Source organism: Lontra canadensis, unplaced genomic scaffold (genome assembly GCF_010015895.1).
Source record: "Lontra canadensis isolate GAN:19392208 unplaced genomic scaffold, GSC_riverotter_1.0 scaffold43, whole genome shotgun sequence".
Classification (NCBI taxonomy): Eukaryota; Metazoa; Chordata; class Mammalia; order Carnivora; family Mustelidae; genus Lontra; species Lontra canadensis.
The window spans coordinates 11,191,057-11,205,537 of NW_022631037.1; the positions used below are offsets into that span (position 1 = coordinate 11,191,057).

The following is a 14,481-nucleotide window of genomic DNA, read 5'->3' on the forward strand; positions in this document are numbered from 1 at the left end:
CATCAGGCTCTCTGCTCAGCGGGGAACCTGCTTCCTCCTCTTTCTCTGACTGCTTCTCTGCCTACTTGTGATCTCTGTCAAATAAATTAAAGAAAGAAAACAAAGCCAGCCAGCAGAAAGCTCTTGCGTGTATCACCTAGGACACCTGTTTAGATGACAAGACTATAGACTTCCTGTGGACAGAGACCACATATTCTGCCATATCAGCACGTCCCGTAGCCTCTAGCATAATGAATGCCATGGGACAGTACCTGTCGGTTTTGTCATCAGATTCATACCAAACACCTACAAAGTGCTTGGCACTGTGCTAAGCTCTAAGGGTGGCCCAGGGTGCGGGACAGACAGACTCCTGCTATCTTGCAGTCTACACTCTGACAAAATGGTGTTGAATGTAGTAAACCAGCAGCCCGGTAAAACAGTGGTCCGCGCTGAACCATTTAAGCAAGGATCAGGAATTGCCTCTGTAAAGAGTTGCGCCCTTTTCAGCCGTGTCGTATGATGTAACGTGCATGCTGTGGGAAGGAAATCGTGGTATCTGACCTTTTTTCCTCTTTGCTTTGCTTTGTAGATAAGATGGTCCAAGTCATCTGCAGCTCTCCTCAAAAGAAAAGTCACTAGTGCTCTGCTCTTGCCGTCATACCAAACCTTCTGACTTATGCTTTGGTGCTGCCACACTGGAAGAATTGCATACAGCCTCCAGAAACACCTTTTTTTTTTTTTTTTTTTTTTTTTTTTTTTTTTTTTTTCATTTGAGTGATTCTTTGTGGATGGAAAAAAATTGGAGTCTTAATAATTACCCTGTTTTGAAGCGATTTCTCTACAGTCTGAACTGCGTCCTCCCTCGGGCCCCTGACCCATGAGCCACACAGCCAGCTCTCGTCAGGGGCTGGGGGACAGCTGCGCCGTGCCTGCAGCAGGAATGGCACAGGAAGACAGCCGTCGTGCTCCAGTGCCGCCTACCTTTTATCATGGTGCCAACCAAGAACTTGACCTGTCCACCAAAGTGTACAAAAGGGAGTCAGGAAGTCCTTACTCGGTGTTAGTGGACACCAAGATGAGCACGCCGCATCTCCACGAAGCGGAGGAACAGCCGTATTTCAGGGAACCAAGGGCAGTGTCTGACGTGCGCGCTGTCAAAGAAGACCGGGAGAATTCTGATGACACGGAAGAGGAGGAGGAGGAGGAGGAGGAAGTCTCTTACAAAAGGGAGCAGATCATAGTGGAGGTAAACCTTAATAATCAAACATTAAATGTATCTAAAGGGGAAAAGGGTGTCTCTTCTCAGTCCAAAGAGACTCCTGTTCTTAAGACAAGCAGTGAGGAGGAGGAGGAGGAGAGTGAGGAAGAGGCCACCGATGACAGCAATGACTACGGTGAGAACGGAAGGCAGAAGAAGAAGGAGAAGACGGCGGAGAAGGCCAGCGTCACCCAAAGGAGAACCAGGAGAGCCGGCTCCGTGGCTGCGGCGACCACGTCCCCGACTCCCAGGACTACGAGAGGGAGGAGGAAGAGTGCAGAGCCGCCCAAGCGTAAGAAGCGGGCCGCCAAGGAGCCCAGAGCGCCCGTCCAGAAAGCTAAGTGCGAAGAGAAAGAGACTCTGACCTGTGAGAAGTGCCCCAGGGTGTTTAATACACGCTGGTACCTGGAGAAGCACATGAACGTTACTCACAGGCGCATGCAGATTTGTGATAAGTGTGGCAAGAAGTTTGTCCTGGAAAGTGAGCTGTCCCTTCACCAGCAAACAGACTGTGAAAAAAATATTCAGGTAGGTCTCACCACCGAGAGGGCAAACTTCCCAGGATAGCACCTGGCTGTTCAGACGCACCAGGCGTCGGCCCAAGAGAATAAATACCGTAGAGGCTGAAGGGACAGTGGTCACCGATTTATCTTTTTTCAAAGCTCCTGCTTTGGGTCTTTTGAAAACCCAGGCTTAACGTTTTCTTTCAAAAGCATTGCATTTACCTGACGCTGGACTAGTGGGAACGCAGGTCCATTGGAAGGGGGAGTCTGTCGTAGGTGATTGATGGCCCGGGAGGTAAAGTCAACACCGGCTTTGCACTGAGATTCACTGTCGTGAGACGTGTAATGTAGAGTTCATTCTGGCATCTTCTGTGTCAAGGTGGGAGATACTGAGTGAAGGTCAGGAATAGAGAGAGGTCCCCTTCTAGGTCTGAAAGGATGCCAGATTCTAGTGCAGCGGCTGGGGACAAAAACCGTAATGACTCAGACCGGTGAAAATGGAAGATCTCCGGGAGTGAGTTGCTCTTACCAGTGGAGAGATGACAACATTAAATTTATCAAGAGGCTGAGCCCATGGGAGTATGCAAACTTTAAAACGAGGCTGAGCTGGTTGGAAATGTTGCCCACCTGGCGCTAGGGTTACGTAATGCTTCTGTGCAGTATTATTAAGGTAACAGAATGTGGTTTTCAAACCAGGCTGATGTCTCGAAAGGACTATATTGCGGTAGGGTAAGAGGTGCGCTAATTACATGATGTTGAGTGAATTATATTACGTTGAGCTGCATTGCTTTATACCTGTGAATGCCTGTTAATGAATATTCATAAAAGGTAAGTCTATTACTGTCTCCGTAAGATGTGTAAAATACACATGTGTTGTGCCGTATTTAAGCCAAACTTCTTTTGAAAAATGCAGTTGTTTTGTTTTGGTTTGTTTCTTGGAGTGCGCCTGACCTGGAGTGCCCTCCTTCCTTCTCACTTTACCTCTCGCTTTTCATCAACAGCTGAGATCGTTGCTTTACTTTAAAGAGATTTCTTCAGTATAAATTATGTTACCTAAAAATTCACCGCTTTTTGATTCGTCAGTTGCGGCGTGGTCTCTTACATGCTGGATATTTAAAAAAAAAAAAAAAAAAAAGGCTGAGTCACAGCGCCCAGACCCTCCAGAAACTCCCGCTCCCTTGCTTGGTTAGGACTTGGTTGTGACAGTGCAGGCCGAGGGGAGTGTGGTGCAGTGCTGCACCCTAGGGGTGAGACTGGGGCCCTGATGATGAGAGGGATAGCTCCTTTCCATATTGTGGGGTTTTGGGGTTTTTCTGTTTTTTTAAATATTTTATTTATTTATTTGACAGAGAGAGACACAGCGACAGAGGGAACACAAGCAGGGGGAGTGGGAGAAAGAGAAGCAGGCTTCCCGCTGGGCAAGGAGCTGGACCCTGGGATCACGACCTGAGCCAAAGGCAGCTGCTTAACGGCTGAGCCACCCAGGCGCCCCAGTTTTTGTTTTTGTTTTTTAAACTTAAATTTGCTTTATTAAGTTACAGAAAGAAAACATTTAATACATCCTCATTCTGTGACTTTCCTCACGGTTGCTCACCATAAGGCACTTTAGCTCACATTCAGGTTTTGTGGATTCTGCTGAAAGAGCTCCCTTTACATTCCTAAAGAACACTGCTGTGTTCATACATTTATGGCTCCTTATGATCCTGGTGATCCAGTAACAAGGAAAAACTGAAACCCTGCCTGCTGGTAGGGGTAGGTCTGTCCTCTCAAGCAGGTCCAACCAGAGGCTGATTTATTTTTTCACTCTTCTCAGAGTCCTTGTTTCTTGAAGTGACTGATGTTCAGAGATTTTTATTTCCCGTGAATAACTTGTTCCCCTAAATATCTCCAAGGCAGTTGTTACCCAGAACTTTCTAGTATCATTTTGCTTTAACCAGAAGCACTTTAATTTGATACACTTTGTGCCTGGTATCCCAGACTATGACTGATTCATAATACAAGGAACTCTAGGCACTGTTGCGTGTGTTTCCTGTAGATGCGTGGACAGAAGATCTGGGGCTAGCTACCAGGGAAGGGGAGGAGGACACTGACGGCTGAGAAGTTACAGGAAATTCTGCCAGAGGGATGTGTTCCATAGAGTAAATTAGATATGGGAAAATATAATAAAATCTCAATAATGCATGTTAAGGAAGGCTTCAAATGCATTCTTTAAGGTACAGAAACATTGTTCTACTTCCACAGATCTATAACCATTAATATGTGTTTTATCTCGCTTTTATTTGTGCTCGTTTAAAATTAGTTTGTATTCCCTGGTGAACACCTGTTAACTGCATAGTGACCTGTGTAGAGGAGGCAGCTGCTCTGGGTAATCCATTTATTTTTCAAAACTTAGTTCTTCTCCACGGGTACGGTATTAATTTGATGAAAGCAATCAAGTCTTTTACATTAGCAGAACTTGCCATTTCTTTTTTGTCTTACTTTTGGCCGTTGTTTTCGTACTCCCAGAGCGTCTCTAAAAGATGTGTCTTGGAAAATAGAATGTACAGATGTTGGTGTTGGCATCTGGACTCCTCGGAGGACTGACATCTGTTTGGATTCGGGCCTCATGCCGCGAATCGCAAGCACACCGTTTCGTCAGCCAGTAGGCAGCAATGGCTTTCTGCAAGCCCCTGTAAATAAAGATTATTTCTATTTATCCTGCTCAGTGTGTTTCCTGTAACAAATCATTCAAGAAACTCTGGTCCCTTCATGAGCACATCAAGATTGTCCATGGATATGCAGAAAAGAAGTTTTCCTGTGAAATTTGTGAGAAGAAATTCTATACCATGGCTCATGTGCGGAAACACATGGTTGGTAAGTTTCTTCTGCTGCTTTTCTCTCACGCCTATAATTTGTCCTTGTTCTTTGGTGTGTTTTATGCTTCGGATGGGGCAGGATCTGAGGAAGGGCCTTCCTCTAACCCGTTCCAACTTGTCAAAACTAACTGCGGCTTGTCCTCCGTCCGCACTACCGACTGGCCCGGGACAGGTTCCTTTCCAACCTTGTTATTTCTGTTTCTCTTCAGAACATTGCTATTAAGGCCTCACAGGTTAAAGTTAGAAAGTCCAGATGGCATGAGTCCCCTGCAGTGGTACATGAGTCTTTCCCGGCTTGGGCTTTTCGGGGGCCTTATTCTGAATACAGTGCATTCTGTGTTGCAGCACACACGAAAGACATGCCATTTACATGCGAAACCTGTGGAAAATCGTTCAAACGCAGCATGTCTCTCAAGGTGCACTCCTTGCAGCATTCTGGAGAGAAGCCCTTCAGATGCGAGGTAAGGAGCACTGCCCCCCCAGGCCCGGGGCGAGCTCATAGTATTCGTGGCGAGCAGTGCGGGAGAGGCGTGTGTAGGACAGGTGTGAGGCCCTCCAGACGTGCGTTCCGAGCACCCTGTGTCCCCTCACTGCCAGGTAGAGGAGGGTCATCGTTACCACGCCATCAACCCTCTCAGACGAGCTCGAGCCCAGGAGAGACACACGAGGAGTTACTCTCCTTCCCTCAGGAATCCGAAGAAGTTGGGTGTGACTACAGTGCTAATTATTGGGGAAAATTCCCCTTTTACGAATAACCGAGCGGCAGAAAGAGAGCAGAGCCAGAGCTGCCACAGCAGGTTCTGTTTGAAGGATGAAAGAGAAGCCTGGTCTTGGAGGCTTTGTAGGGGGGGGCTCCAGGGAAGCTGCTGTGCTTGGCCCTAAGGAGTCCCCCCTGTGTCCCGTGCAGAACTGTGACGAGAGGTTCCAGTACAAGTACCAGCTGCGCTCCCACATGAGCATCCACATCGGCCACAAGCAGTTCATGTGCCAGTGGTGCGGCAAGGACTTCAACATGAAGCAGTACTTCGACGAGCACATGAAGACACACACTGGTAAGAATCTGGGGGCGGCGCCACCGGGTCTCCAGCACTTGTCCACCATCGCCTGTGAGTCTGTTCATGTGAAAACTGAAAGCACAAACATGCGTTCTAAGGGCAAATTCGACTTGAAGTAAACCTGGTGTATAAAAATCCAGATTGATTAGCCTGAAAAATTGGGTTTTCATCCCTCTGTTCATTAAAAAAAAAAAAAAAAAAGGATTATTTGTGAGTGCCTTTTAACTGGGGGGGGGGGTCCCTTCAAGACGCTGGATCCTTAGGGCCCAGGATCTCCTAAAATTGTGTGCCCGTTGTCTTGTGTATGTGCACTGTGCACGATGCATTTGGTATTTTTTAAAGGAAAGGCTTCTGGACCTCTCAGAGTTGAAGGACACTGACGGCTTTAAACAGAATACCCTCTCAGTTTGTTTAAAGTTTGATTGGATTGGATTTCCCTCACATTACCACTTTTCTGGAACAACTCCCGTCAAATGAAGTTAAATCACACTTTCACCATTTTGTTCATTTCTGGGGGGTTCTGCTTCCTAGCGTGGATGGGGCCCTTGTAAGCCTTTGGCTGCCCAGCTTGCAGGGGCCCGGCCAAAGTAGTAGCGGCCCCTGCCCCCACGACCCCGCCGCCAGGCAAACACTGCATCATTGCATCTCAGCCTTGACTTGGTGTTCTGGGCTTAGCTGTCTTGGTACAAATGGAACAGTATGACCCGTTTTCAGGTTTCTGAGTAAAATCTAATCACAGGATTCTACATCGTGTCAGTCCGCAGAGTGGCAGAGCAAGAAAGAACCACGGGAGGTGAGCGTGCTTAGCCCTTGCTCGTCTTTGCTCAGCCAGAGGTGAGAAGACTCTGCCTTGGCTGGATCGCTCTGGTTCCCATTTTTCTGTTGAAGTCCAGAGAAAAGTGCCTGCCCGGTGGGCTTCTTTCCCATTCAGAGCAGAGCACCCTCCGACTTTAAGGATTCCTGTAGATGAAGAGTCCTGAGAGGAGCTCAGTGAAATCAGCTACACCCTAAAGGGTAATGAGAACTCGGAAGCCTAAGTGGATGGACAGCAGGGTATAGCAGAGTAATTAACAAATTCTCCTCTTACAACTTGGTGGCTCTTGGACAGGCTCTTAGTTCTGAGTCGCTTTTAGGATTCGGTTTTTTGTTGTAAAGCAGGAAGCTGTGGAACTAGGTGAAAAATAAGCTTTGCTGAAGGCAAGTTGTGTTGCTTTCACACATGATGCTTGGGACGCAGTGGGCGCCCCCAAGGTGTTGGCCACATCAGGAAATTGGAAGGAACCGGGAGCCCTGACACCCCCGTCCCGCCCTCCTCTTCTCTGCACCTCTCCTGGACGGCTTTCTCCCGGTTCTCTCTTCTCTCCTTCTGCGTTTCTTTCTCTTCCTTCCCCTTCGTCCTTCTCTCTGTAGACCCTGAAATGGCCATAATGTGAAACCAGAGTATCTTGTGACTGACGTGTTTGTTGAATAAAATTTTATGTTAAATGTTCTTCTTTGACCAAAGAGGCAAGCTCAGTATTTCCTATTTCTTCCAAAGAAATATAGCCTCCTAACACCCTTCTCATTAAGAGAGTAGTACGTACTTACTAAAAAATATATTAGAAAATGCGAAAGTTAATAACAAAAATGATCATCACTGAAAGATCTTTACTGTTAACAGCATACATTTTAAGAAAATTCTGTAGTTTCTTAACACATATAAATAGATACTATACATAAATGTATATTAATGTATATAGACATAAAACAAAAATTGGGTCTTTATTGTAACTGGCTTTTCCTTTTGACTGTATTTTGTCATTAATAGCAATATCATTTTAATGGTTATATAATATTCCTTCTGGTAAATTTGCTGTAATAATAGCCATCGTTTATTATGCACATATATGCCAGGCCCTACCTTAAGTGCTTTACATACGTTACCTCCTACAGTCAACGTCACCTTTACAATAGTCCTGTACAGTAAAGGATGTTGTTTCCACTTTATAAATCCAGTTCTCTACTAGACATTCAGATGATTCCTGTTTCCAGTTTTTCTACTGTTACAAATAGTACTGGATAAACAGCTTTGAGGTTAACACATCCATGATGATTCACTTAGGATGAATTCCTGGAAATGGAATTATTAGGGCAAGGAGAGGCGTATGTTTTTACGACTTGGTGGTATATATTGCAAAATAGGCATCCACATACACTCTTACCCGCTGTGCACGAAAGCACCTATCTTCCCAACCCTTTCCAATGCTAAATAATACCCTTGCTGGTTTGCTAGGTAGGAAATGGCTTCTTACTGTGTTCATTGGCATTTAATTCATTGCTAAGTGAGATCGGACGTTCTCTCCTGCGCTTACCGAGTGTCCGTGTATTTTCCTTCTGGAATCACCTGTGCCTTTTTCGTGTTCACCTTGCCATTACAGTGTTTGGCTTTTTGTTTTGTTTTGTTTTGTTTCTAATACCTCCTTATATATATTTACATACGCTGGACCTCGCTCCACACCAATATTAAGGTACTTTCCCCTGGTTTGTCAACTGCCTTTTCATATTGCTCGTGATACATTGGGAAAGTGGCCGGCCAGTGGGGTTGGGCACACCTGGCTCTCCCGTTCACTGTGGCCTCTTTGGGTCTCTGGTCCCTTGGTGTTACAGAAGGATGACGGGAGTACTTGGGAAAATACAAAGAGAAGGGTTAGCCCTGAAGAAGAAAAGAGATAGCTCTTTTGAGGCTGGAAGTAACCACCTTTACATATTTTTGTTGGCGATGAAGGCCATTGCAGGAACTGCCCTTGTTTGGGCTGTTTCTTTGCAGTCAAGGAGAAGTGAGGCAGACCCTGTCTAGGGAGGCTGCCCAGCACTCAGCCAGGGTTTCCCAGGACGTTGTGGATGTGGGGTGAGTTCTGCATAGAGTAATTGCTGATTTTCCTCGCACCAGGTACAGTGCTAAGTGCCTGGATGAATTCAGACCTGGTTTTTGCCCTCGAGGAGCTTCTGCTCCAGAGACAGGGACAGTGGTGGTAATAACCCTAGTCATGATCACAGAAACACTACAATGCATCGAGTGTCTGCTGTGTGCCAGACACTGCGCTGAGTGCTTTCCTTGTATTTTCAACTTCTCACAGTCGCCTACTACTGTGAGCTTTGTTTATCAGACGAGGAAACTAAGGCTCAGAGATTAAATAACTTGTCCAAGGCAGCCTGACTCCAGAACCACATATTTTAATGATTCTGACATAATTTAACATAGCAAGTTAATGGAGGGATATGCAGGACATCAGGAGGGCAGAATGCACCATTCTAGAGCCTGGGTCTTAGCTTCCAGGACGAGGCAGTGCACTCCAGCGATCAGGCTCAGAGGGATCGATCTGTGTTAAATCGTCTCAATGACCTATAGATGAAATTGCTGAGTGATTAATTTACAGTGGGAAGGCTGAGTGGCAGATGGTTCAGAACTCTTATTTCTTTGGTCATCATGTTCTTTGCCTGAATAAAAATCTATGTTAGAAGCTAAATTATCATCAGAAGTTTGGAAGGGCCAGGGCATTACAGCAGAAGAAAGTACTTGAGTGATCTTAGTGGTGAGTACCGTCCATCCTCAAATCCAAGAAGCCATCCCTTGTGAGACAGACTTAATTTGTACACTGCCGAGGAGATGCTGCCAACAAACACAGCGCCCCGTCGAGTGTGAGACAGATGGCCGTGTCAGAGACCCGGGAACGCGTGTCTCAGAATCAACAAATACTGATTTATAAACATTAAGTAAGAACTTACTAACTTTGGCTCTTGTAGTGAACGGGACCGATGTGTCCCCAGGTTCACAGGGCTCACAGTCAGGCTGGGTAGACACGCAAGGTTCCCTGAAGAGCCCAGAGCAAGTACATGAAGCTAAATGAAGTTGGCTAGAGTTTGGTGGATGGGGGCGGCTGGGCAGGAAGTCTGATGAGACCTGATACTGGAGAGCAGTAAGCAGGTGCCGGGTCCCCAAAATAACCCATAAGCCACGTAAAAAAGTCTGGACTTTATTCTAAGGATAGTGGGAGGTTCTTGAATGGTTTTGAGCAGGTTATAACCTGAGTCTGAAAGTTCACTCTGGCTGCAGGGTAGAGAGTGGGCCAGAAGGTGGGGAGCAAGAAAAGAGATGGCAACACCAGTCAGGTGGGCATGGCAGTAATCTGGGGGAATGGGGGTGATGGCGTGGACTGAGGTGACGGCAGCAGGTACAGTGAAAGCGATACACATGATGGGGTCAGGTGAGTGTGGGGACTGATTAGATAAAGGTGGTGCGAAAGGGAAGAATTAAGGGATAGTCCCAGATTTGGCTCTCGAATGCCATTTGTCGAGACAGAGAACGGTAGAGGGAGGAGCTGGTTTGCCAAGTAGGATAATGAATTTAATGTTGCACTTGCTAGTTTTGGGACCTCTACGGGACATTCATGTGGAAATACCCAGTAGGCAGTTTGCAAAATGGGTTTAAAGCTAAAGACTTTAGAGAGACTTCGGCTGCGTGTATACATACACAGATTTCGGATCGCTGCTCACGGATATTCCTACTAAGTAGACTGGAAGCCAGATCGCTTGTTCCTTTGAACAGTGCAAAAGACAGCTAGGTAGCCAGACAGATTCTTGTTCTTTCCTGTCTTCCTGTAGCGTCTCTGCCTTCATGTGTGATGTTCACTCTTCAGACTCATTACATTCCTGCTTCTTACAGTCAGCTTAGCTTTATATGTGGCAACTAGGTCATGTCCTTAGGTGTATTGATGGTGATCGAAGTCCTTTTCTAGTTACCCTGATGGACTTAGCTTTAGTGTATCCTCCAGCCACCCCGTTACAAACTCTTCCTTAAAGTGGGATGTCATGCAGGTGATGGATTGCAAATGTTATGTCTTTATTTTTCCTTATTTCAGCCTCGTTATAAGCTTACCTGGAGGTCTCGAGGAGACCGTAACATCACTCATTAGTACAATCAGGGGATGGGGCCGAATGAGTAGTGAGAGTTAGAGGAGGTAAGTGGGATTGTAGGCTTACATCTGGAACAATAAATGTGGGAAATTTGGTAGGACTTCAGGAAATGAATAAAAGATGACTAAGCAATAGAAAAAAATCCATTTTTAATTTGAACCCATGGGTTTGTGGTAGGTGGGTTCTAATAGTTTTTGGCCTTTCTGTGGCAAATCATCATTAGCCTAGAAGACTACAAATGGGGCGATGGTTAGAGAGATCCCAAATTTGATCCAGGGTAGAACACGCAACAGAGAGTTAATGTCCATATATTTCAGCAAGCTTAGTGAATCCTGTTTGTGGACGCAGGGCCTGGTGTGCCGAGAGGTGGTTAGTGAGTCAGGTGAGAGTGTTTGCTCCACTTAGGCTAATTCAGAGAGTGAGTCCTTTGACTCGGTTTCCATATAGCTGTTGGGAGTAAAGAGTACTAACCCTGGAGAGCCCAGGGTGGGGGAGGAGAGTTGAGAGGTTGTCAAACAAGTATGCTTTTAAAACATTGTATTATCCAAGTAAAGTGTGTTTATTTGAGAGAAACAGAAAGTGCATGTAAGCCGAAAAAAGTGTTAAAACATCAGTCATCATCCCATTACCTAGAGAGAATCACTATTTGTTGTAGTTCTTTCTATGTTTTTTCTATACCTATTTTTAACTTAAAGTGGATAATACCATGTGTGCATTTTCATAACTTGCTCATTTTATTTAATAGACTATAAGCTTAATAGATTATGGATTTTCATGTTAGTAGTTAGATTTCTGTACCTTTGTAATACTGTTTTCAATGGTGCTTTCCATCAGATGGGAATGCCATATTGATTTAATTAATTCTGTTTAACCAGAGATTTGAAGTTTTGGGTTTTTTTTTTTTTAAGATTTTATTTATTTGACAGAAGACAGAGATCACTAATGAGCAGAAAGGCGGGCAGAGGGAGAGGTGGAAGCAGGCCTCCTGCTGAGCAGAGAGCCCGATTTGGGGCTCAATCCCAGGACCCTGGGATCATGACCTGAGCTGAAGGCAGAAGCTTTAACCCACTGAGCCACCCAGGCACCCTGAGATTTGAAGTTCTTAGGTAATTGGAGGAAACAGATTAAAAAGGTGGAAAACCAGGTGGGCTCTGAAGTTATCTAGGAAGTTGCGTATGAATCACAGTGAAGAGCCTGGCAGTGGTAGTGATTGAATAAAGAAAAGCCGAAAGAGAACAGAAATATGTCAGGAACTCGTATTGGTGATTACAGACGAGACTGACCCCTCCTGACTGCACCGTCCAGTCTCTTGAGGAAGTGAGGAAAATTCTGGCTTTCAGAGAAGGAGGGCAGCAGGAGCTGTCCGTTTCCAAAGGCAGGGAGAACAGGGACTACGACATGGGTGAAGAGGTGTTCTCTGCTCGTGTGCAGCGTGTCTGAAGGGGTCCCTGAGCAGAGAACAGTAGGAATCTCATTTTCCCTCGTGCACGCGGGGCGCCCAAAGCATCAAGGTGTGAAGCGCAGTGTTTGATGTTCCAGAAGCACACTCCGGATGGAATGAGACGGCAGCTTGAAATCCCAGCTCTCCTCCAGCTGTAGAACTCAGGCGCGTTCCTCAGTTTCCTATCAGTAAATAGAAGTGGGAACAGCGGCCTCATACGGGCTGTCACTGTGAGAATCACCAGAATTCACAGCTGGAAAGTGGGCAAAAGGGTACCAGGCACACAGGCACAGCTGTTACTGTGCGGAGTAGAGCAAGGGTACCATGGGAAGGACAGGGAGCCTCCACGGGGGCAAGAACAGCCTCTCGCGGCAGGAGCTACGATAAAGGCACAAGCGCCATGCACGGAGAATTGACGAAGGAATTAATCAGTACAGGTGTGTGGTCCCTAACACACATGTACACAGGTGCTCACCGCAGCATTCCGTATGAAGTTCATGTTCAAAAACCATCTCATGCGGTGCCTGAGTGGCTCAGTGGGTTAAAGCCTCTGCCTTCAGCTCGGGTCATGATCCCAGGGTCCTGGGATCGAGCCCCGCATCGGGCTCTCTGCTCGGCGGGGAGCCTGCTTCCTCCTCTCTGTCTGCCTGCCTCTCTGCCTCCTTGTGATCTCTGTCTTTCAAATAAATAAATAAATAAATAAAGCTTTAAAAAAAGAAAAAAAAAACTTGGTTAATAAAATTTAAAAAACAAAAAAAATCCTCTTTTCCCACTGTGGCCCAGGTAGAGAAGCAGGTCGGCCGTGGAACCATGTCACGGTCCAAAGAAAAGTTAGGAGCCCTAAAAATGAAGCCCTTATTTCCTCCCTCAGTGCCTTTAGAATTCTGGAATTTCGTTTCCTTTGTGGCTTCTCGGTCCCGTTTCTCAACCAGGGCCAGCAGGCCCCGTCCCTGCCCTCCCCACACCCGTGGACATTTAGGCGTGGTGAGGGGACAGGTCGCGTTGCCAGAATCTCTTGGGGGCAGGGAGTAGGCTGGCACCTGGAACACCGGGTGCTCTTCAGATGGGCCAGCTAGTCCCACAGAATGAAGGACTTGTCTGCAGAAATGCCCGCAGGCTCTCCCACAGGGAGCCACCACGGCATGGGAGGCCTGGTGGCAGGTGAGGCATCCAGCACGTCCAAGTCCAACACCAGAAAGTATGCCACATTCTAAGGCTTATGTGCAAGTTGACCGGAAGAGACTTGCTTGCCCCACAGGACATTTCTAGCAGTCCTTCTTTTGTTTGGAATTCAGAAACGGCTAACAGATGGACTTTGCCTAAGTTTCAGAGGTAGAGACAGGCCCCCAGTCTGAGCCGCCTTAAGTGTAGGAAGGTGATTTGAAGGGTTCTTCCTGTAGGATGTGAAGGATCACTACCTAGATGCCTCTTTGTTTTTTGATGTTGTTGTTAAACTGTGCCCCGATAGTCGGTTGTATGTGAATTTTACTCCTGTCTGCTCTTACCTGTTAATTCCCAACTTCAGGAAACACTTTGGGGACCATAACATGGCCTAAGGGAGAGGAGTGCTAATCTCCCCATTAAGGATGAGGAATAGCACGAGCGCCTAATCACCGCGCACTGTGTTAATCCTTTTTGTGTGTCTGTGTTCACCTCAGGAGAGAAACCCTTTATCTGTGAAATCTGTGGCAAAAGCTTCACCAGCCGCCCCAACATGAAGAGGCACCGCCGAACTCACACAGGCGAGAAGCCCTATCCGTGCGACGTGTGTGGCCAGCGGTTCCGCTTCTCCAACATGCTCAAGGCCCACAAGGAGAAGTGCTTTCGGGTGACCAGCCCCGTGAACGTGCCGCCTGCTGTCCAGATCCCACTTACGACGTCCCCGGCCACCCCAGTTCCGTCTGTGGTGAACACCCCCGCCACCCCCACCCCTCCGATCAGTATGACTCCCGTGAGCACTCTCCCCCCGCGGCCCATCCCCCACCCCTTCTCGCACCTCCACATCCACCCACACCCCCACCACCCACACCACCTCCCCATCCCTCCGGTCCCCCACCTCCCCCCGCCTCCAGCTCTCTTTAAGAGCGAGCCCTTAAATCACAGAGGCCAGGGTGAGGACAACTTCCTGCGGCACCTGGCGGAGAAGAACAGCTCCGCGCAGCATCACTAACGCCCGTCTCCCCGCGTGCGTTGTCCGCGAGCCGAGCGCCCGCGTGCGCGTCCGCGTGCGCGTGCGCGTCCGCGGAGACGGGGCTGGCGGGCTCTTCCGGAGCTGTCCGAGTCCCCGGCCCCCGCGGAGAGCCGCTCGCGGTCCGGGCGAGGGGGTGAGCACCAAGCCTACCTTGAGCCCGCGGAGGGAGCGGTCATCCGGACCAGGGGAACCACCGAACTAAAGGCCGCTTTGCTGGCATTTTCTGGTGACTGTTAGAAATTTCAA

General features: G+C 47.4%; 1 protein-coding gene across 2 annotated transcripts in view; it reads left to right on the forward strand.

The window, feature by feature from the left end:
- Nucleotides 1-14,256, forward strand: part of ZNF652 (zinc finger protein 652) — a 53,155-nt gene extending 38,899 nt beyond the window's left edge. The window contains exons 2-6 of one of the 2 annotated variants that reach the window (XM_032871319.1): nt 569-1,765; nt 4,446-4,593; nt 4,941-5,056; nt 5,503-5,647; nt 13,703-14,214. In XM_032871319.1, coding sequence (XP_032727210.1) covers nt 857-1,765; nt 4,446-4,593; nt 4,941-5,056; nt 5,503-5,647; nt 13,703-14,214 — 1,830 coding nt within the window. In that variant the 5' untranslated portion in view covers nt 569-856. Of the gene's footprint in view, nt 1-568; nt 1,766-4,445; nt 4,594-4,940; nt 5,057-5,502; nt 5,648-13,702 lie in introns of those variants that run through there. The other variant, XM_032871320.1, reaches the window with a different exon arrangement.
- The last annotated feature ends 225 nt before the right edge of the window (nt 14,257-14,481 follow it).